The following is a 23,540-nucleotide window of genomic DNA, read 5'->3' as shown; positions in this document are numbered from 1 at the left end:
CCAGGCCTTGAGTTCAAGTCCCAGGACTGGCAAAAAAAAAAAAAAAAAAAGGAAGGAAGGAAGGAAGGAAGAAAAATGCACCTTAAAAACAAAAGAATCCATGTGCAGTAAAAGATCAATCGAAAGCATCAGGCAGGTCCTCACCAGACACCAAAAGCCCCTCAGGGGGACACACTGCCACCTCACCATCACTTGTTCATTCTGTGTAGTGCTTTACCATGGCAGCTGTGGCCGAAGGCAGGCAGCTCTTTCCTATCACCATTTTGGTGGCTGGGAGAGGAATGATCAAAGTCTGATCTAGTTCAATCTGTTTCAAGTAAAAATCCTGCTCCCTGCCAAGACCACAAAAATGTCATCATTATTTACAAAGAGGTCACCTCAAGCATCTTTGATTCTACCTGGAAAATGACAGCACTAAGAATATTACATTTCCATGGTATTTACTCACTACACTTCACAAGTTATTTACATTTGGAATTTTGATCACAAGCCTATGATACATGCAGAACAACATGAGCATTCTCAGATAGAAAGGACATGTCTCCTGCAAATGCATACAAGGAGGGATTATTTGTGCATGTTTGTGTGTGCTGGTAGCAGAATACTCACATGAGCATTTCATGTGTGTCAGTCTAGGTGGGCATGGGATGGAGTACTTACATGTGCAATGCAGTTTGGGCCTTGGCCGCCTCCTGTTTGGTGCTGTATCGGATCAGGGCAGTGCCCTGGGTTAGATTCAGATGGAATGTCAGCAGTGGACCATGCTGCATGCAGATCGTTCTCAAGGTTGACCCATCAATCTAAGAAGTAACAGTATTCATGAGATATAAGTTAGGGGTGGGACAATTTGACAATGTTTAAATTGTGGGTCTGAGACCCACATTCCCATTTTGCAAATAAAATATCTGCATAAATAAAGCTCAAAATGAATGAACAGTTTCTGTGGTCTGTTCTCCTGAAAAGATAAACAAGTGAGTGGAAATTAGAGTGATATCTTAGAACCTAAAAAGGCAGAAAAGATGGTAGAGTATAAGAATTTAAAGGAACATGTAAAGTTCTTGGGATCATTACTAATGTTTTATTTCTCTGCCTCCCCAGTAAGCAATTTCACAAAGAGACAAAGAAAAAAAACCAAACAAAACAAAACAGTTAGACACGTGGTATTCAGAACTGATAACTACCTAGCCTAGTTCATAGACTATTCATTCCAATACTGTCTTACTTGGACCACTTCAAGGAGAGACTACTTCTCTGCTCCTTCTCTGTGTCCTAAGCTGCCCTCAGGCAACTTGACCAAAGGTACAGTTGAAGTCAGGTCAACTAATGAGTTCAGTTATGCCAGATGTTGTGGCACAGGTTTGAAATCCCAGAGCTCAGAAAGCAGAAGCAAGAGAACACTAAGTTCTAGGCTACATATTGAGACCCTAATGCAAAAGCAAACAGAGTTTGACAAGACTCCTTCTGGATAAGCATTGTAAAAGTGGTGCTACAAAATCAATAAAGGCCCAGGGCTCCTGTTCCTTTCCCTCATTCAGATACTGTCTCAGTCACAGAGCAACCACAGTTTAGGGAGGGCAGTTTAGTGTGACCAAACCCGTCCCTAGAAATCCCACCACAGGGCATGTGGTGGTGAGAGCAAATCAGCGATGTTGTCTGTACTAGAGTAGAACAATGGCTGAAAATAAAAAGCATCTATGTGGCAGTGACAAAATCAATTCATTCCTTCTAGTGTAGAAATGGATGGTTATTTAAGCAGCATAAAAATGATTAATATTGAGTCTCAGGTCTTGCTGGATTAATTAGCAAAACAGGCACTCCCTTTCTCATTTTTGTTTTTGTGCTGACAGGGATGTTAGATAAATGCTCTACTACTGAGATAGATACATTCTGAGCCCCAGGTAGCTTTTCAGTGTGTAATTAAAACATCCCTTTCTACTTAGTTCTGGATTCTACTCTCTCATCCATACAGAAAATTACCTCTACTACACAGAAACCACTATATCATACTGCTCAACTCTGAGTGTTTTGTAAACTCCACAGATTTCCACCCATTTGATGGTGGACAGGAGGCTAAGTACCCCCTTTCAGAAGGTGGCTATATGTCTTAGAGGGAGGAGATACCTACTTCCTATATGCAGGACCCCACAGTGACCAGGAAACAAATGATTTTTCTTACATACCAATGTCCCCTATCTCCTAGTTTTCCTATTTCTCTCTTTTTGGCAGTACTGGGGTTAGATCTCAGGGGCTTTACCACATACAGGTACTGTTTTGTGCTTTTGCCATCTGGTCCTCCTACTTCTGCCTCCCAAGTAGCTGGGACTACGGGCATATTATCGTGCCCAGCTTCCCTCACTCTCAATACAGTTGAGTCCTCTCTAGAAAACCACAAGAAAGCACCATTACCTGTGGAGTGAGATTGTGAAGAACGAGCCAGTAACTAGGACGAACTGAGCCACCATCACTCCAGGTAGAGGCTGCAAGCGACCACAGACAAAGGATGAGGAATAGTAAAACAAAAACAGAACGCCCCCAACTCCAGAAACCATGTGGCAGAAATCTTTTTTGCCTCACCCTGACCCTTATATCCTGTGCCTTTCTCCTCGTCACGGACCCATATAGAATCTTTTCCCTATTTGCAAGACACTGTTTCCCTCCATGTTTACTCTTTACTCTGCTATTGGTCATTTTTAATTGAGAGGTCTGGGTCTCTACACCTTGTATTGTCGGCAACTTTCTAATCAAGAGATACAGACAACCAGTCTCCTTGGTGTGCCAGCCTCTTCACATCCTCCCCACTGTGCCAGCCCAGCGACTGCTGTAGGAGATCTCACCTGAGGCAAGCCGAGAGTCCTGGGTCCCCCACCCCCTGACGGATCGGGGTGCTGTGCTGCTCCAGGGAGATGCCGGTTTGGGGTTGGTCAAGCCGGGAGGTGGGCGGGGCAGCGGTGTAGTGTTCCTGGAGGAGATGTGGTTTTTCCACATCTTGTTGGAGAGATGAGTGGGGTTGTGTCCTATGGGATCTGGGGACCACGTGGATTTGTAATCAGGGAACTTTGCTGTGAGAAGAGAAGATTCAAGAAGCAATAGGTTAGATGGGGCAAGTCTGTCCACAGATGTAAACAAATCTTGCTTCCACACAAATATGTATACAATCCTATTCGAAAAAGTTGTTCTCTGAGCTTACTGAACAAAAAATTTTCAGTAATATTACTGTGACTTTACAAAGTTTTCATAAAAACTGAAGATTTAGTAAGATAAGTAATTCTAGGAGTAAGTACTCCTAAAGCTGTCAAGCTTATGATATGATTAGAATGTCAATACTAGCACAACTAAATTATCCTATGAATGCTTCATGCCAAAAGTACATTAAAAATTAGCTTTCTAGGATGGGAATGTGGTAGAGTGCTTGCCTAGCCTGCATGAAGCCCTGGGTTCAATTCCTCAATACCATATAAACAGAAAAGGCCAGAAGTGGCTCAAGTGGTAGAGTGCTAGCCATGACCAAAAGCTCAGGGACAGTGCCCAGGCCCTGAATTCAAACCACAGGACTAGCAATTTAAAAAACCACCACCAACAAAAACCCACAAATACTAAGGGCTTATTATCTTTAAGATATTAAATCAATGCTAAGGTTTATAATACAGTGATCCTCAAGAGCTTCCAGTTCAGATGGGAGATGGAACAGTGGGATAACTGGTAACCCTGGCAACAGCACAATGTTCAATATGCAGAGGATAGTCTTTGCTAGGCTGCCGGCAGAGGCTTTGCAGAGACAGATCTGAAGAATTCAGATCACGGGACCAGTTCGGTAAAGCAGGAAAATGGGAGATAAGGTTTAACATAGGATCTCCAATACAGAGTATAATCTCAGCCAATTTTGATTGAATGTCACATTTGCAGGGGTAGGGAGGTAAGGAGGTGATGTGGAAAGCTAGAGCAGGGTAACCTGCAGGGGAGTTTCTGAAGCAGGTTCAGCACAGGGTTTATAGAAGGGTGATGGAAAACAAAATGGAGCAGGAGGAATGGGTAGTGAAGACTATGAGTCAGGATACAATCATGCCTGGATGCAGGAAACAAAGAAAGGAAGGAATGGGAAATACTAAGATTCTGTGACAAAGTGAAGCCTGGGAGCATTATTTAAAAAAATAAGGGTATTCATTAAAAAGAAAAGATAATTTGAAAGTGAATGTTCAACTGTAGAGAAATACCTAGGTCAACTTGAGATATGGGCACTTATAGACGGAAAAAGAGTTGGATGAAAATGAGCTGGAAGGGAAAAAGATCAGAGGCTCGAGGTCCAGGCACATTTCTGGGTATGGAGCAAGATTTTATCTCAAAAATAATCAGTGTGAGCCAGGCACCGGTGGCTTATGCCTGTAATCTAGCTACTCAGGAGGCTGAGATCTGAGGATCACGGTTCAAAGCCAGCCGGGGCAGCAGAGACCGTGAGACTCCTATCTCCAATAAACCACCAGAAAACCAGAAGTGGCGCTGTAGCTCAAGTGGTAGAGCGCTCGCCTTGAGCTGAAGAGCTGAGGGACAGCGCCCAGGCCCAGAGTTCAGGCCCCACGACCAACAAAAAAAAAAAAAAAAAAAAAAAAAAGGAACAAAAATAACATACTAAAATATAAAAATTAAATAAAATATTAAATAGATAGAATAAAATAGCTGGGTGCTGGTGGCTCATACCTGTATTTCTAGCGTCTCAGGTGGCTGAGATTTGATGATTGTGGTTTGAAAAGCCAGCCTGAGCAGGAAAATCTGTGAGACTGTTATCTTTTGTTAACCACAAAAAAGCCAGAAAGGCTCTAGTAGCATAGCACCAGTCTTGATTAAGGGATAAAGCCCAGATCCTGAGTTCAAGCCCCAGTAGCAGTATAAAAAAATAATGAGTAAAATAAAATTTAAAGCTAGCCACCAGTGGCTTACACCAGCAATCCTAGCTACTCAGGGGGCTGAGATCTGAGGATCATGGTTCAAAGCTAGTCTAGGCAGGAATATCCATGAGATTCTTATCTCCAATAAACTCAGAAAAAGCTGGAAGTAGAGCTGTGGCTCAAATGGTAAAGTGCGAGCACTGAACACAAAGAGGCTCAGGGATAGCACCTAGGCCCTGAGTGCAAGTTCTAGGATTGGCAAAATAATAACTGTTATAATTAAGGTGATTACAGAAGGATTACTGTTTCATAAATCAGGTAACAAGTACATTTCTTTTTGGGAAATGTCACCCCTTCCTTCGCTTTCCCCCAATTTCCTCATCCTATACATCTACAAGATCTTTAGTTCATTTTCAATGTAGTGTTTAGTGAGTACCATTGCTGCATTTGTTCACCCTTTGTATTACCATTTCTGTGTCCTCTCTTACCCTCCCCCAAAGGCATATAAATGAACACACAAGACAAAAAAACAGAAGCAAAAAAAAAAGCAAAAACAAACACCATCTCCACCAACAACAGCAGAAATTCATTTAGTTTCCTGGGAATTCACTTAACTAATTATTACTTAAATGTTCACACGTATAGAGAGGCATTTCACCTTTTGGTTTCTCCGCTAAGAGTATCCTCCTTTAGTCACATTGTATATGAATGTAACATGTAAATTAGTCCTGCAAAGTATAATGCTGGGTGGTTATGTGAAACACCGGATTTCTCATGTGTAATTTAGGCTCATACTTGAGACATTTTTTTTTTTTTTGGCCAGTCCTGGGGCTTGAACTCAGGGCCTGGGCACTGTCCCTAATCTTCTTTTGCTCAAGGCTAGCACGCTACCACTTGAGCCACAGTGCCACTTCTAGCTTTTTCTGTTTATGTGGTACTGAGGAATCAAACAGAGGGCTTCATGCATGCTAGGCAAGCACTCTACCAGTAAGCCACCTTCCCAGCCCTTGAGACACATTTTAAGAATTTTTTTTCCTTTTTCTTTTTTGAGAGAGGATCTTGCTATGTAGCCCATGTTGGCCTTGAACTTGAAGTCCTGCTCAGCCTGAGTGCTGGGATTATAGGAATGTATGACTATAGCTAGCTCGTATCAGATCTTTGAGTCTGAGTCGGGATTGTAACATAGTCTACTCATAGCATTATGTAAAGGTCAAAGGTTGACTTCAAATCCTAGATTATATCCATTAAGCCAACAAGTACTTCTGGTCAAATTAACCAAGGCCCTCCCCTTCTTTGGACTTTTTCCATCTCCCTTGTTTTTGTCTATAAGCTAAAGGATTTCTAGGGAAGAGCAAGCTGTTATTGGCTGCCACAGGAATAATAATGTGGACTTAACCATCTCTTCCCATGTCCCTTGATTCCTTGGCAGATTTGTCAAGGGAAGCATTTGTGTCAATCAGGTCACAGGTCCTGCCTCTTTGTGCACCCAGTGCTCAGATTCTATCACTTCTGGCCTTGAGTCAAAGTTGTAGCTTTTTTGCTTTCTTCAAGGTGATGGCAAAGACTTCTGGACTTCCTCTATCACTGGCCTCCTGTAAAAGTATTCCTTAGGAAACTAATGGCAAGTGCTAACCAAGGGAAGAAATGACTCTCATACCTGAAGTGCTATGAACGTTGGTGAAGGAGTTGTCAGAGGCACTGTAGGGCCAGGCACCAGGTGAAGGCAGCGAGGTGTTGAGGGAAGAATTAGACCCTTGAGGTGACAACAAGAAAATATGGAAAATTAAATGTCAGTTGATCCAGTGAAAAAAATACCTAAAAAATATGCCTAAAAAATAAAAAATGTGAAAAGTAAACTGTTTCTATTTTCTGGTTACATTATTAGGTACCTGCATGGCTAAGGCTGACTTGTATAAAAATGCCGGGCGGAATCCACGCAGAGGATATGGCCGCCTACCTGTGGTGTTATCCCGCAGCAGTTGGTGGTCAGTATCTACAATGGGAGATGTGGCTGTACCCCCCAGCACACTTCCTGGGGTGACATAGGGATCAGATTCAGGGTCAATATTTTGGATACCTTTCCATGGCACTCCTGGTTGGAATTCTGAGACAAGAAGAGCAAATGTTAGGGAAAAGAGGTTGTCTTCAACCCCTCTCCTCTCATCCCTCAGCACCACCATCTTCCCCTCCCCCCATAAAAAAAAGAAAAATAGATCTGTGAAAAGTCTAAATTATGAAACTATTTTCATCATAAAGTTAAAAAAAAAAACTTTGCCTGAACATATACTCTTGCCAATAGCACTTCATTGTAGCATAAAAGTCTATCTGGGGTTAGGAAGGTGGCTCAGTGGTAGAGTGCTCGCCCTGCATGCATGAGGCCCTAGTTTCGATTCCTCAGGAACACATACTCACAAAAAGCCAGAAGTGGTGCTGAGGCTCAAGTGGTAGAATCCCAGCCTTGAGCTGAAGAGCCGAGGGACAGTGCCCAGGCCCAGAGTTCAGGCCCCATGACCACCACCACCACCAACAAAAAAGTCTGTCCATGTGGCTACTGTGGTTGTAAACTGGAAAGAGACAGGTACTTAATCCTCCTGCTCCCAGGGAGCTACAAGCAGGAAAGATGAGTAGGCCGAGAACTGGGAGAAAATCTGAGCCTTTTCTGTTTTCCTTACTATCATTGGTCAAAATACACAAGAAAATTAACCAACAAAAAATTTAATTCATATGACTTCTGCCACACAGGAATAATAAGGAGGAATAATTTAGTTTATCATGAGAAAGCCTAAATTTATATTAAAGCTTATCATGTTTTTATTGGTTAAGTTATATTTAAAGGTATGTAATAGAATTAATAAACTATCTTCCTAATCAAATTGAAGAACAATATATGTGGACGTGTATATCACACATATATGAATATATTTTTAAAATTTTTGTATTGTTATTATAAAGGTGATTTACAGAGAGGTTACGGGTTTTGGACAATTTCACCCTGAATAGGATATACTATCTCATCCTTCTCTAATAAAACTATATAGATATGCCACAAGTATGTATGTACAGAAAGAAGTATGTATATGTGTGTGTATGTATGTACATGTGTGTGTATAATATAATCAGTTGATTGGATTTTTTTTTTGTTTTGGTTGTGGGGCTTGAACTCTGGGCTGGGCACTGTCCCTCAGCTCTTCAGCTCAAGGTGAGCACTCTACCACTTAAGCCACAGTACCACTTCCAGTTTTCTGGTGGTTTATTGGAGATAAGAGTCTCATGGACTTTCCTGCCTGGGCTGGCTTTGAATCTCCATCCTCAGATCTCAGCCTCCTGAGTAGCTAGGATGACAGGTGTGAGCCACTGGCACCTGGCTTGGATTTTTATTTATATATTTTTTAAATTTTTATTATTAAGGGGCTTGGAAGGTAGCTCAGCGGTAGAGTGCTTGCCTTCCATGCATGAGGCCCTGGGTTCGATTCCTCAGCATCACATAAAGAGAAAAAGCCAGAAGTGGCGCTGTGGCTCAAGTTGTAGAGTGCTAGCCTTGAGCTGGAGGGCTGAGGGACAGTGCCCAGACCCAGAGCTCAGGCCCCATGACCGGCCTAAAAAAAAAAAAAGAATGCAGAAAAAAATTTTATTATTAAGTAGCTGTACAAAGAGATTATAGTTCCCTAAGTCAAGTTATAAGTACAATGCTTCTTGATCAAGTTATTCTTATTTTGGCTTTACTAAATTTTATAATTTCCCTACAATAAAGTGAAGACAGAAAAAATTAAATAATTTCAGTGTATTCATCACTGCATATCTACAGCCTAAGTAATAATAAAATCTCTAATCAACTGACTAAGGCCTGTATTCCAGGCATTCTATTCCCAGCTACAAGGTCATCTTCTACATCTCCAGAGGCCCCCGTAGTCAAGATTTTCCATCTTCCCTTAGCACATGCCCCGCCTTCCTGCCCTTACTAGACAATAATTACTGAATTGAAAAAAGAAAGCATGGAATTCAGTTAAGTGTATTGCAAAAACAATGTGATTAGAACCTGAACAAATGCTATTCCAGAAAAAGCATTTCCTGGACAATACCTGGAGGCCAACTGGCATTGCTGGATTTACTTCCAATTTTATTTGTTGGTGGAGATTTGGCAGGTAACCAGCTATCACCAGCAGGACCCGTATGGCCACCCAGCGTGTCACCTGGGATGATATCAAACTGGTTGTATGGTGACCCTCCTCGGGTTTTACCAGGGGCCACTATAGCGCCTGAGGAAAGAGAGAGGTAATTAGTTAACTCAGAAATAGAGGATCTGTTCAGAAAGCACTCTGTTAATATTTTTATTGTTTTTTCTTTCTGAGTAATGGAGATTGAACAAGGGGCTTCCATTTGGTACGCAAATGCTCTGACATTTGAACTGTCTCAGCCCCCAGATGAAACTTTTCTTTTTTCCAGAGGACCTTAAATACAGTTTTCTGAAGCATGTGGAATAAAGAGAACACTGGAATATGAGGCTGCATGGGGCACTTACCTCATAATTAAGGTGGAGATGGCCTTAACAAATCATCTTACCTCTCTGAGCTTCTCAATTTCTTATGTAACTCAGAGGCCTACATTTTTTTTTCTTGGTGCCAGTACTGTTGCTTGAATTCAGAGCACTGCCTTATTCTGCTCAAGGATGTCACTCTACCATTTGAACCATGCTTTCCATCCAGCTTTTTGGGGGGTTAATTAGAGATGAGTCTCATAGACTTTCCTGTTGGCTTTGAATCACAGTCCTCAGACCTCAGCCTCCTGAGTAGCTAGGATTATAGGGTTAAGCCACCAGTGCCCAGCTTCATCCTCACTCCTGAATGCTGAATGGTTCTTTTAGTATGAATCCCCTTAGGAAATCAATGAGATGTTCATATGCTGCAAATCATACCATGATCACCAGAATTTCTATGCTAATCACTCCAGTGAGAAATGGGAAGCTTTTTTTGGGGGGTGGGGGGTCAGTCATGGGGCTTGAACTCTAGGCGTGGGCACTGTCCCACTTGAGCCACAGTGCCACTTCTGGTTTTCTAGTGGTTTATTGGAGATAAGAGTCTCATGGATTTCCTGCCCAGGCTGGCTTTGAACCACCATCCTCAGATCTCAGCCTTGATTACAGGTGTGAGCCACTGGTGCCGGGCTATGGGAAGGTTTTTAAATGACATCTCTACAGATGATACCTACCCACATTTCTTAAGTGCTAACTTAGCTTTAGATTAGCTAGAAGCAGCAGGCAGGGAGTCCAATAGAGAGAAAGGCATCTGCTATTGCTTTAAATTCCAAGGCAATGAGATGGAATTCCTGTCCAAGGGTCCTTGCCAGCAAAAGGCCAGTAATGAACTCTGCAGCTCTGAGACCCAGGGCCTTACACAGGAAGAACAGCAAACCCTTTGTCTCAATGTTCCTGAGGGCATTTCTGAGATTTTTCTGGTGCCCCTGCTTGTATTTTATATGCTATGTGGAGGGAAAAAGTTCAAGTTTTAACATTTCCTTAAGTCAGAAACTAAGAAAATATGTTTTACTTTAGATAAAACATTAGGTACCTGTGAGATGTCATTCTACTAATTTTTCTCAATGAATCTCCTATATTATGTTACTCTGTAGTCTTAGGATGCAATTCATGAACAGATTAAAAAATTATTTCTAGCATGATGTATTAAAATACATGTGTAAATATTGAATTAGATAATCTGTTTGGTTTGGCCTAAAAGGAGTGTTATCAAAACTATCTCCTAGCTCAGCTAAGAAGATATTTGCTTTTCTCAAGCCAATGCCTGAAAGTTTGGCTCATAGGCACATTTATGGTCAAGTAGTAGGAAATGAAAACCTCAATTACCTCAGGGAATGCTTAAGGAAATGGGAAAAACAAAAACAAAAACTTGTCTACCAGTTCTAAAAGAGGCAAGAGGAGAGTTTATTGAAATTTCAGTTCATAGTCTTTTCTGTCTGTCATGATCCTCACATCTTAGACACTTTGAGCAGCTAGGATTATAGTTGTGAGCTACTAGCATTGGCTTAAGTTTTTTTTTTCTTTTTTGTTTTTTCCAGGGCTGAGGACCGAACCCAGGGCCTTGAGTGTGCCAGGCAGGCGCCCTTCCGCTGAGCTAAACCCCCAGCCCCTGGCTTAAGTTTTATCATTTCAACAAGTCATTCTTGATTTTCATCATGCTTGGGGTTGGCAGGCAGAGAAATCCATGTGACTCCTTCCTTAGACTTCTTGATGGTCTTATTAAAGAGGGCTGACAATGAGAACCTGAAGTCTGCAGACTGAATGAGCCTTTTAAGAGCCAAACACCTATTCATACTTGGTTTTCATGGAGACCTGATATGTGAAACACTGTCAAATGAAACAAATAGAAATGAAGGGTGAGAGAAGGGTAAGACCGCTTATCTGTTTACTAGGGAGATGAGGAAATTTCCAGAGAATTATGGAGAGGAGGAGCCAAGTCAATTCACCACAAAGCCTGCAATGTACTCCAGTGCTGTCCCACAAGACTGCTATTCACGAGGAAGAAGCTTTGTGAAAAACTCAAGCCTCATAGAGGGGAAGGTGGGGGGGACAAAGGAGGAGGCTACAATGCTTGATTAGAAATGTGCTCATTATCTTGCCCATGTAATTGTAATCCCTCTGTACAGTATTTTCACAATAAAAAAAATAAAAGAAAAGAAAAAGAAAAACTCAAGCCTCATGTATTCTGATTAGTTATCTTTCAGAGTTTAAAAGGCGCATGCCTGTAATCCTAGCTACTCAAGAGGCTGAGGCAGGAGGATCATGGAATTTGAGAGCAGCCTGAGCTACATGGCAAGACCACATTTCAAAACAAAAGCAAAAAAAACTTCAAACAGTATTTGGGATATTTGGTGAGGGGAAGGCCGCTAGGGGTCAGGGGCTCTGCTTATAGTGACTGTGAGGTGGCTCTCACCGTTTTTGTGCATGGAGGCTTCCTGTGTGGCCACAGAGGGCAGTCCTTCCATCATGGAGGTCCACTGTTTGAAACGAGACTCAGTCCCAGCCTCCTTCCCACCAACCATGCCATAGTCCATACCGCCAGAGCTGAAGCCTGAAATGGAGAACCAGGGTTATCTCTTTCCTGTATTTCTCACATTAATGCCAATTCTCAGTCAGAACCCATGAACAACACCATCATTCGCAAGCTAATTTATAAAGCCTCGATTCAAAACTCTGATCTTGGCTCATGCTAAAAAGATGTCGCCTCTTTGTTAATGTGTGAAAAGGTATGTCCTTGCCATCTAATTTAGTCCATTCTCAGGGCCTGTGTGTACCTACTTTGTCACCAATTAAGCATTTATGTCACAGTCCACTGGAAAGCACTCTGCAGCTGAAATGGAGAACACAAATAGAAGAATATATGGCAGCAGCAATGATGGGTTGGCATGGGTACTTTGGAGAGAAAAGGCCAATAAAGCTCTGACTCATGACTTATACCAAGTGTGTTTAGGGAATGGTGAGAGGTTCAATGGGAAGCAATTCCCTGTCTATGGAGAAGTAAAGAGAAGTAACAAGAAGTAAGGAAGTGTAGCGGAGACGGGGAAAGCCATGTCACGGAAAGCCTTTACATGTTAGGCCTAGGAGGGCAACTAGGTTTGTGTTTTAGAAAGAAAACTGCCAGGGTGAGGAAGGGACACATGGGGTTATGGCAGAATCTGAAAGACCAATTTGAAAGTCTTCTCATGAAGATCCTAGAGCTAGAAGATGCAGTTAGGGAGAGGTTCCAAGTTCACGGTGTGATAAGCCCTGCTTAAGACCCAGTTGTAGGGATCTTAGCAATAGTCACAGTGAGCACATTCCCCAACGTCCCACCACACAGCACTGCAGAGGTGAAAGCACACAAACACTGGTAAGAATCTCACGGGGCTTCTCATCTTGTTTTCCACTTGAGCAACAATGTACATAAGGATTCTTCAGCCAGGCACCAGTGGCTCACGCCTGTAAGATCTGAGGACTGTGGTTCAAAGCCAGCCTGAGCAGGAAAGCCCATGAGACTCTTATCTCAATAAACTAACAAAAATTCGGAAGGAGAGCTATGGCTTAAGTGGTAGAGCACTACCCTTGAGGAAATAGCAGCTTAGGAACAGTGCCCAGTTCCTGAGTTCAAACCCTAGGACAAGGAAAAGAAAAAAAAATTTTTTTTCAAATTGACTCTCAAGAAGTGAAATTAATGCCAGGCACTGGTGGCTCATGCTTGGAATCCTGGCTACTCAGGTGCTGGGATCTGAGGATTGCAGTTTGAAGCTAGCCCAGGCAGAAAAGTCCCCATGAGACTCTTCTCTCCAACTAACCACTCAAAAATCAGAAGTGGAGTTGTGGCTCAAAGTAGAGCGTTTGCCTTGAGCGAAAGAGCTCAGGGACAGCACCCAGGGCCTGGGTTTAAGCCCCACAACCACCAAAAAAAAAAAAAAAAAAAAGTGAAATTAAAGAGTGCAGGGATGAAGAACAAACAGCCACTGAGAAATGATAATGATGGAGAATGAGTGGAAAGCCAGTGGTGGTAACAGTACTTAAGATACTTTATCAAAACCAAAGTTCCTGAGAACCAAGTGCTTTCCTTGTATTTCTCTAGTTCCCAAATTCATGGCCTTCACCCCATTCAAACAAGCCATTTAGTTCAGTTCAATCCATATTCATCAGAGCCTAATTCATGCCAGGCTCTGAATTGGGAGCCAAGGTACAAAGTAGAAAGAACATGTCTCTTGCCTTTGCTCAGACTTATTTTAACAGAACATGCCTTTTACTTACCATTCTTGCAAGTACAACTGACCTCATCTGTTTCTGTCACAACCTCATTCTCCACCACACACTCCTTAAGTCATCTTCTATTCATCACTACTACCTGGCTCAGTTCTTTTTTTTTTTTTTTTGTCGGTCGTGGGGCTTGAACTCTGGGCCTGGCCGCTGTCCCTCAGCTCTTCAGCTCAAGGCGAGCGCTCTACCACTTGAGCTACAGCGCCACTTCCGGTTTTCTGGTGGTTTATTGGAGATAGGAGTCTCACGGTCTCTCCTGCCCGGGCTGGCTTTGAACTGCGATCCTCAGAACTCAGCCTCCTGAGTAGCTAGGATTACAGGCATGAGCCACCAGCGCCCAGCTGGCTTAGTTCTTATATCCTCCTAAGACTAATTACGTCTCTACTTCCTTTCTCTCTTATATACACTTATTTTGTTGTGCACTGAACACAACTATGGGTTTTGGTGGTGTCACTCAGTGCCTGGCATGAATGAAGCTTCATCCCTAACTCTACAGGCAGAGTGGGGGTCTGGAGGACTACTTTTATAACAGAAACATCTCCCTATAACTGCTGATCCTTCTACAGTACCATGCCAGTACGAACATCTTAGATATGCATTTCTCTTCTTCCATGTTTACAATTCCCATGCCACAGCACTATTCTTCACTAGGCATACCAGAAGAATAGTATACAATTTGATACATTTTTATGTTTTTATTATTCATTAATTGTTAGTATTGGAGCTTGAACTCAAGGCCTTGTCCTGAGCTTCAATGGCTTTACTTTATCACATTAGCCATACTTCCACTTTCTGCTTTTTGCTGGCTAATTGGAGTAAGAATTTTATGGATTTGTCTGCTTGGGTTGGCCTCAAACTGGCTTAGAACTGCAATTCTCAGATCTTGGCCACCTGAGAAGCTAGAATTATAGACATTAGCCATGAGTAACTAGTTAAAATTTGATATGTTAAACATAAAAATAAAAAGACAAAGAAAATTGTTACTGGAAATGCCTTTTTTCTTTTTGCAGCACTGGAGTTTGATTTTCGGGATTTATGTTTGCTAGGTTGACACTCTACCCCTTCAGTAGTCATACATATAAGATGGGAACAAAGTTGGACACTGGTGGCTCATACCTGTAATCCTAGCTACTCAGGAGGTTGAAATCAGGAAAGTCTGTGAGACTCTTATCTCCAATTAACCATCAGAAAACCAAAAACTGGAATTGACACTATGGCTCAAAGTGGTAGAGCACCTTGAACAGGAAAAATTCAGGGACAGCACCCGGGCTCCAAGTTCAAGCCCTACCACTGAGAAAAAAAAAAAAGGGGGGGGGGGACAAGAATTATCACATCATTTAATTATCTGGATTTCTTTTCAGATATAGGTCCTTCCCTCTGGCTCAATAACAATACAATTTGTTCATATCTGAACATGTAGATATGTGTTCAATTTTGCTAAAAGCAAAAAATAGGAAACTACAAAAGAATCAATGAGGATTGCTTCAGCAGCTATTCTATTTTGAATTGTGTGTGTGGTACTGGTATTTTTTGGGCAGTTGTGGGGCTTGAACTCTGGGCCTGGGCTGGGGTTTGACCTAAGGGCCTTGAACTTGCTTGGTTTGCTTGCTCAGCAAATACTTCATCACTTAGGTCATGCTCCAGTTTGGCTTTTTTGCTACGGTCTGAACCATTCTTCCAGTTCTGGCTTCTTGCTAGAACCTTGATACTCAGATCTCCTCAGCCTCTAGAGTAGCTCGGATTACAGTCTTGAGCCACCAGTGCCCAGCTCTTGTTTAGTTTTAACTTTTATTTTGAGTCACTGTTGCCTTACTGACTTGATTCTGCTTACAGCACATTTCTCATTTCTAAAAGCGTTATGATTTGCCTGCCAAAAAATTCTTAATGAATGTCAAAAGTATAGCCTTACTTGTGCTAATTCTATTTAAATCCTATGAAATCATAACATTAGATAAGTTTTTTTATCTGCCTTAAAATTTTAGTTTTTCATTTTTCCATGGCAATTTTATCACTTGAGTCAAACACTTCAACTTGTACATATTTTTAATAGATTACAACATAAGCCATTTGTAGCAATCACAGCACATGCAAACACTTCAATTGGCTTTCAAAACCTGCTGTTGGAAGGAGAGCAGTTTGGCCTTTACAAACAAGTTACACTATTAGGCTATGTTAGAGCCAGAGCGGCTGGCCTGTCTTTGCTATGTACTAGTTGTGTGGTGAGCCTGGGAAAGCAATCAGGGCTTGAGAGCCTCAGACTTCACAATTTCATCTGCAACCAGGGAGAAGAACTGTTTTCTGCCTTGTAACCTTGTACAGCTATTGTAAAAATGAAGGGTCATAAGAGTTCAACTCCCATTAGAGGCTTAGACAAGTGGATTTTGAAAAAAAGGTTCTTTTGACTATGACCAACATACCAGAACCATATCCAGGGATTGGCCCTTTGGTCTGAAGGTCTGGTAGCCCCACATTCAGTGCGTTGGGTACCATGTTGTCCAGATGTGGCTTGGGCCCAACCGGATGAGAGGGTGAGTGCTTCATGCTCGGCGGCCGCTGTTGCTGCTGTTGCTGCTGCTGTAGTGCGCTCACCATTCGAGCCAGCTGAAGGCATAGCAGCCACATCAAGGAGGGGCCCAGGAGAAACAGAGACACACGATAAGCCAGTGCTCCAAATATCTCTCTAGTGGTTAAGCCAAGAGGCAGTCTCAGAGCCCCTGGGAGACCCTCCCCACCGAGGTACCTGCTGCTCTTGCTGCTGACGCACTGCTTGAGAAATCTTTCTCTGGTTCTGTAGCAACTGCTGCTGCTGCTGCTGCTGCAGGAGAAGCTGACAAGCCTGCAAAACCCAGAGAGAAGAGAAGAGGGGTCCAGGGCTTCCTAAGACTGACTGGCTGAGAACACTGGAAGGGTTTCGACTGCAGCGCAAATCACTGGTCAAAAGCATCGGTAAGGGAGGCACTGATGAATTCCTGGTCTACCGGTTAAGTTTACTGTCAGGCGGAGTGATATAGCAACCTTAAAGCATGCTCAGTCACTTGTATACAAGTTTGAACATAAAAACTAACAAACATAAAAAGTGACAAAGACACAGAATATAGGAAGCTAATGACCTTTTTAGCTACAGGAAGCGCACTTGCTACTTACCAACTGGAACTGGGGGATTTGTGGAAGCTGGCTCAGCATGGCAATTTGTTGAGGAGATAACTGGGGCCCCACGTTGAAAAGACCTGGATTCAGGCCACTGTTGGGAAACTGCTTGAGCATTGAGGCAGAAACCTAGTCAGAAAATAGGATGGGGTAGGTTTCTTAGAAATTATCAAAACATTTTTTCCCCTCCAATAAGAATTTTGACAGAATTAAAGCAAGTACTGTGAGTTTTTTTCCCCCCCTCAAAAATATTTGTGAGAATGAAATCGAAACATCAACACTTTGTGTTTTGAGATGGGCTCTTTCTATATGGCTCCGAATGGTCCCGGACTCCTTGACTCAAACAATCCTAGACTATCTCTGGCAGTGAGATTTTCTTTTGACTTTAAAATTTTCTACAATAAAAGAATAATTTAAAATTAGGAAAGTGTCTTCAAGAAAAAAATTATAATTGAAAAACTATTATTAGAAATATGCCATAAAACAAAATATACCAAACAGCACAGAACTACTGAACACTTCCAAAAAAGTGTTTCTTTTTGTACAAATAAGAACAATATATAAATAAGAAACACAGAAAGCCTGTGGCAAAGAGCCTGGAGGTTACTGGACTGGGTGGCTCCTTCTCTCTGGTTTTCTGGAGTGAGCCAGGCAAGGCTGCTGGTAGCACTGGTGACAGAACTAAGGACTTCCTCCCATTTCTGACCAATCACTGAAGGTGCCTTCAGTGGGTTGAAATGAGATTCCCTGCACCATCATCTATGTAATTGGCTGCTCAGCCAGGCCAATGAGAGCAAAGATAACACTCTCCTCTGGAGTGGAACACAGCACTGATCAAGAGTTCAGCATTAGTGGGGCATGGTGGTGAGTACCTCTTGTTCCAGCTACTCAAGAGGCTGAGGCAGGAAGCTTGTTTGAGCTCAAGAGTCCTGGACACCATTTTGGGCAAAACAAAAGATCCCATTTATAAAACACCCAAAACAAAACTAGGTGTTGTGCTAAAGCAGCCTGCCTGGGCAGTCCAATTTCCTAGCGGCTTTGTTTCCACCAATGCAAAGATGTGGATGACACCACTACCGAACGACTCAAATGCTTGTCTGAGCTCCTACAAGACTTGCTGGACTTGTGGCAGATGTGACAATCGTGCAAATGGAACACACACTCCAAAGTTCCCCCAAATAACAACCGTTTTTCATGGAGGCACACATTGGAGTTACATTGGCTACAAGCCGAGGGGCACCCACATTTCCAGCAATGGCCACAGCTAGCTGAGAAGCTGGATGGATTCTCCCTCACAGTCTCCAGTGGGAAGCAACTTGCTACCACTTTGTTTAGATTTGTAACTATCAAAGAATGAGAGACTAGTTCTGTTGTATGAAGTCACAATTTGTAGTAAGTTGCTGTGGCAGCCCTAAATGTCTTTAAGTGTAAAGCACAAATCCAGTAAGTGCATTAAAGAAAGTAGAATTTCAGTAATAATGTTAAGCACTAACTACATGATAAAATAATATTTTAGATAGACTGTGTTAAAGAATATATAATTAAATATAGTTAAAGGGTAGTGTGTATAACGATGTACACTGCTAAAATTTGTTTTAAGCTGGGAGCTGGAGGCTCATGCCTGTAATCCTAGCTACTCAGGAGGCTGAGATCTGAGGACTGTGGTTCAAAGCCAGCCCAGGCAGCAAAGTCCCCGAGACTCTTATCTCTAATTAACCACCAGAAAACCGGAAGTGGTGCTGTGGCTCAAGTGGCAGAGCACTAGCTTTGAGCTGAAGAGCTGAGGGACAGTGCCCAGGCCCAAAGTTCAAGCCTCACAACCGAAAAATGTTTTATTTTTTTGTGTTCTCTTCGTTTTTACATTTTGCAATTCAAGTTTTAGTACATTATCTGGTTTATGTTGTATTTTAATTAAACTGCATTGCTCTAATCATGAAGCAATTTCCAAATTCCTTTGCAAAATTTTCATCCATGATTCACGAGACTGCCTTTGCCTATTCTGCTTTTTAACCTGCTGGCCTCCAAAATAAATAGCTGTGACTTGCATTTCTCCTCCTTTCTCCATTCACTTTTAGCAGCTGGTTTCTGGATCAATCCACCTCTCTCTTCAGTCTAGGGATGGATACCATCCCCTGTTGACAGCCATATCTGTCACCCTCCCCCCCACCAGACCACTCCTCAAATTAAAGAAACCACCAAAGTAGACACCAAGAGAAGTGCATCCTATCAGACAAGTAGGAATATTCATAGCAGTACTGTTTATAATAGCAAAAAAAGAGAAACTATGTTTATCAATAGTAGAAGCGGAAAAGTTAAACAAGTTATAATACATTCATATAAAGGGAGACATATGAACCACAGGTAGGAAAACTGTAGAAATAATGTCAAGCAAAAATAAGAAAAACAAGGGGAAGTGGGCATATATTATATGGGATTATTACATAAAGTACAAAAAAAGGTAAAATAAGACAAATTATATTATTTATATTGTTTAATGATACAGAAAGACAACAAAAAAGCACAGAATGGCATCTGTCTGTCTATCTATCTATGCATGCTGGTACTGGAGTTGGAACTCAAGGCCTTGTACTTATGTGGCTTGCTTGCTCATGGCTGATGTGCTACCATGTGAGCCATTTGCATTTTTCTAATTATTCTGGAGAGAAAAGCTCATGAACTTTTATGTCTTGCCTGGCTTTGAGCTGCAATCCCCCCAGATCTCAGTATATAAACCATCTGAATACAATTTTTGTTTAAATAGTGTCACCACCTACGTTCTAGAACTTGCCTGCTGAGATAATCAATGTTATACTTCTGAGGACTTCCTAACTAGCCCTGCTCAACTCTTCTGCAGGTTGCACGCACGCACACAGTCTTCCTCTTTTGTTACAGCAGGACTGGAGAGAAGTACTATTAAATTCCTGGCAAACGGCTGTCTGTACCTGGGTTGCAGCATAATTAAAGTGCACATCTGCACATTCCTCTTGCACAGAGTTAATTATGCTGGCTTAAAACCCCTTCAGTCTCCAGCTGAGCAGTAGAAAGTGAAGCTCTTGTAATCAATATGTACTTAATGAAAGCACTGCAGGTACAAAATGACAGCAATTGAAGGCAAGACAGAAAGCCTGCTGGAATGTGTTACTCTGAATACTTGAGTGACAGAGGGACAAAGCAACTGTAAAGACAAGGTGGTCTTAACAACTCCCTAGCCCCAGTGTTGTGGACAGAACTTAGTTCCTCACATATGTGAGGCAAACACTTACTACCCAGCTATACTCTCACCATTGTAACAAATCTTAGACAAGTTTCAGTGTCTGCTGTCTATACTTAGATTAAATACTAGCTGCCCTTGTAAAGTGGTCCAAATGGATTTGAAATCCAATGTTTACAAAAACTTTTAAAACTGTTCATGTTTGCTGGATGCTGATGGCTCAGACCTATAATCCTACTCAGGAAGCTGAGATCTGAGGATTGAGATTTGAAATCAGCACCTGCAGGAAAGTCCATGAGATTCTTATCTCCAATTAACCACCAAAAAGCCAGAAATGGGAGCTCTGGCTCAAGTGGTAGAGCACCAGTGGCAGAGCACCAGCCTGGAGCAAAAAAAGCTAAAGGACAGAGCCCAAGCTCTAAGTTCAAGCACACCCACACCCACTTTTTCTCTGATCCAATTTTTATTCTGCACACACACACACACACACACACACACACACACACACACACACACACACACACACACACACACACACACACACACACACACACACACACACACACACACTTTTTCTCTGATCCAATTTTTATTCTGGGCAAAAAAAGCTAAAGGACAGAGCCCAAGCTCTAAGTTCAAGCACACCCACACCCACTTTTTCTCTGATCCAATTTTTATTCTGCACACACACACACACACACACACACACACACACACACACACACACACACACACACACACACACACACACACACACACACACACACACACACACACACACACACACACTTTTTCTCTGATCCAATTTTTATTCTGGGCAAGTAAGTTTGGAAAACAAGCCAGGTATGGTGATGCTTATCTAAACCAGCAGAGGCAAGAGAATCACAAGTTCAAAATAAAACACATGTATAATATGGTAAGAATTTCCTAGCAGCATTACTTACAGTGAAAATTTAGAAGTATTTTTTTTTGGGGGGGAGGTTCTGGTTGTTGGGCCTGAACTCTGGGCCTGGGTGCTGTCCCACAGCTCTTCAGCTCAAGGCTAGCGCTCTACCACTTGAGCCACAGCACCACTTCCGGCTTTTTTTTTTCTGCTTATGTGGTGCTAAGGACTCGAACTCAGGGCCTCATGCATGCAAGGAAAGCGCTCTACCACTGAGCCACCTCCCCAGCCCCAATTTAGAAGTATTTTAAAAGCCAGTAATGCTGGAAAGAAAGTGTCAAGTAAATCATAGTACACATACCTGGTAATATATCAGTAAGAATGATCAATATGGGCTAAGGCTGTAGCTCAGTGCTAGAGCCCAGGGCTCTCTCCCCAGCACCAACAGAAAACAAAACAAAACCTACTTAGTAAGTATGAAATCCTAAGTTCAAACCAGTGCTGCCAAAAAAATTACAGGAGGACAGGAGAAAATACTAAGCACTGGGACACAATTTCAACAATAGCAGCTTTTAGTGAACTGTATGCCTGTACTTGTACAAAGTCTGAACAAGGGTTGAGAATTTCTAGAATTTTTTTTTGCATATGCAAGTTTTTTGTTTTTGTCTTTTTTTTTTTTGGTTTTACCAGTCCTATGGCTTGAACTCAGGGCCTGGGCACTGTCACTGGTGCTCAAGGCTAGCACTCTACCCACCACTTGAGCCACAGTGCCACTTCTGACACTTTTTCTGTGTATGTGGTACTGAATCCAGGGCTTCATGAATGCTAGACAAACACTCTACCACTAAGCCACATTCCTAGCCCTGCATATGCAAGTTTTCAGTGTGGTTACCTTGTCTTCATTTTTAAAAAGAGCTATCCCACTTTTTTAAAAAATACAGAAATGTCATTTTATTTTATTTTTTGGGTCCGGTCATGGGGCCTGAACTCTGGGCCTGGGCACTGTCCCTCAGCTCTTCAGCTTAAGACTAATGCTCTAACACTTGAGCCACAGCGCCACTTCCAGCTTTTTTCTTTTTTTGCTTATGTGATGCTGAGGAATCGAACCTAGGGCCTCATGCATGCAAGGCAAGCACTCTACAACTGAGCCACCTTCCCAGCCCAGAAATGTCATTTTAAAAAAGGGCATTTTATTAGTTAATATTCTGCCTGCATTATGTATTAAAACAATGTTATCTACGTTTTGATAAATCAGAATTCGTGTGCACACAAGTACTTTTCTTTTTGTAAAGCCTTGGGCAGAGGCATTTGAAGCACCCAGGTCCTAACACCTGCACTCTAGAACTCATTCTGATATGCACTGTCCCAGGATGTGACACTTATTTACTGGGCCAGGCCCAGCTGGAGATACTCAGGCTCGGGCAGTGAGCGAGGCCAACCAATCCGTGCCCCTGGAAGCCTGACACACTCCTATGCAAAGGAGAGACAGACCACAGATAGAGGGAAATTCCAAAGAGGTGGAAGGTAATTGACATGGTAGAAGTGCATGGCACATAGCTAGGTCTGGGGAAAGGCTCTGATAAGGTGGTACTGACATGGAGATCCAATGGGAATAAAGATGGAGCCGAGGGTCGATCAGGAGAAGAGTGTCTAGGGGCAAGACTGGCATGTAGGGCCAGTTGGCTGAGAGGAATAAATGTATGAGACAGGTCACCAAGAACCATAAACACTGTACTTGGTGAGACAGTAAGCTGTGATGGACTCCATGTAAAGGAGCAAGGTGGTCTATCTAGTGTTCTAGAGTAGTGCCATGGCAGAACTTTCTGCAATATTGAAATAGTACCATTTAAATTTAAGCTACATTTTAAATTAAGCTACATTTCAAGTGTTCATGTGCTACTGGCTACTGGCAATGGCTTTACAGGACTTGTTTGACTCAGGCTGGGATGAACAGGGTGGGGCAGGCAGGAGGTCCCCAAATAGTCTAGGATTTAGGGAGTGGACTGACCAAGGACTAGACCAGTGGAGGTGGTAAGGGGACAGAGCCTTGATAAAGTGTGGAAGCAAAGGTTTGTTGGATAGAATATAGACATTGAGAGGGCTGGGAATGTGGCTTAGTGGTAGAGTGCTTGCCTCGCATACATGAAGCCCAGGGTGTTTGATTCCTCAGTACCACATACAGTAAAAGCTGAAAGTGGTGCTGTGGCTTAAGTGGTAGAATGCTAGCCTTGAGCAAAAGAAGCTGAAAGACAGTGCCCAGGCCCAGAGTTCAAGCTTCAAGACTGGCATTAAAAACAAACAAACAAAACCATATAGACCATGAGAGGTTCCATCCTGGCCTGAGCCCTTGGTCTGAACCACTGCAGAATGGGGCCTACTTACTTGGATGAAGGTGTTTTTCAGGATAGGAAGCTCGGTTGGTATGTTAACTGGAGGTGCCTATAAGGCATCCTAGTGAAGATGCCCAGCAATCCTTGAAGCTGAGAAAAAGTGGGGGCTACAGACACAAATTTTGAACGTAAGTCACTCCACTAGGTGAGATCATCAAGAGAGGTTTAAGAGGTGAGGCTGGAAGCCTGTGACAGAAAAATAACCTGTAAAGATGGTGGAGAGACAAGAACCCACCTAGTGCTG

The 23,540-nt window shown here is 42.5% G+C and overlaps 1 protein-coding gene and 1 long non-coding RNA gene across 9 annotated transcripts in view; one reads left to right on the top strand and one right to left on the bottom strand.

Moving 5' to 3' along the window:
• The window catches only part of LOC138811776 (uncharacterized), a 29,646-nt gene extending 18,108 nt beyond the window's left edge, over nt 1-11,538 (top strand). The window contains exons 3-4 of one of the 2 annotated variants that reach the window (XR_011367495.1): nt 6,766-6,865; nt 11,304-11,538. This is a non-coding gene — a long non-coding RNA (uncharacterized lncRNA). The other variant, XR_011367494.1, reaches the window with a different exon arrangement.
• The window catches only part of Tnrc6b (trinucleotide repeat containing adaptor 6B), a 237,367-nt gene that overhangs the window by 13,137 nt on the left and 200,690 nt on the right, over nt 1-23,540 (bottom strand). For all 7 annotated transcript variants that reach the window (XM_069999582.1, XM_069999588.1, XM_069999585.1 and 4 more), the window contains 10 exons: nt 16,810-16,941; nt 16,406-16,501; nt 16,083-16,266; nt 11,825-11,962; nt 8,960-9,136; nt 6,838-6,984; nt 6,538-6,633; nt 2,835-3,059; nt 2,407-2,477; nt 661-800 (listed from right to left, as the gene is read on the bottom strand). In XM_069999582.1, coding sequence (XP_069855683.1) covers nt 661-800; nt 2,407-2,477; nt 2,835-3,059; nt 6,538-6,633; nt 6,838-6,984; nt 8,960-9,136; nt 11,825-11,962; nt 16,083-16,266; nt 16,406-16,501; nt 16,810-16,941 — 1,406 coding nt within the window. The remainder of the gene's footprint in view (nt 1-660; nt 801-2,406; nt 2,478-2,834; nt 3,060-6,537; nt 6,634-6,837; nt 6,985-8,959; nt 9,137-11,824; nt 11,963-16,082; nt 16,267-16,405; nt 16,502-16,809; nt 16,942-23,540) is intronic.

This window comes from Dipodomys merriami, unplaced genomic scaffold (genome assembly GCF_024711535.1).
Source record: "Dipodomys merriami isolate MVZ:Mamm:240054 unplaced genomic scaffold, mDipMer1.0.p SCAF_55, whole genome shotgun sequence".
Taxonomy (NCBI): Eukaryota; Metazoa; Chordata; class Mammalia; order Rodentia; family Heteromyidae; genus Dipodomys; species Dipodomys merriami.
The sequence above is the reverse complement of the archived record's forward strand: the minus strand, read 5'-3'. Positions and strand labels throughout refer to the sequence as shown.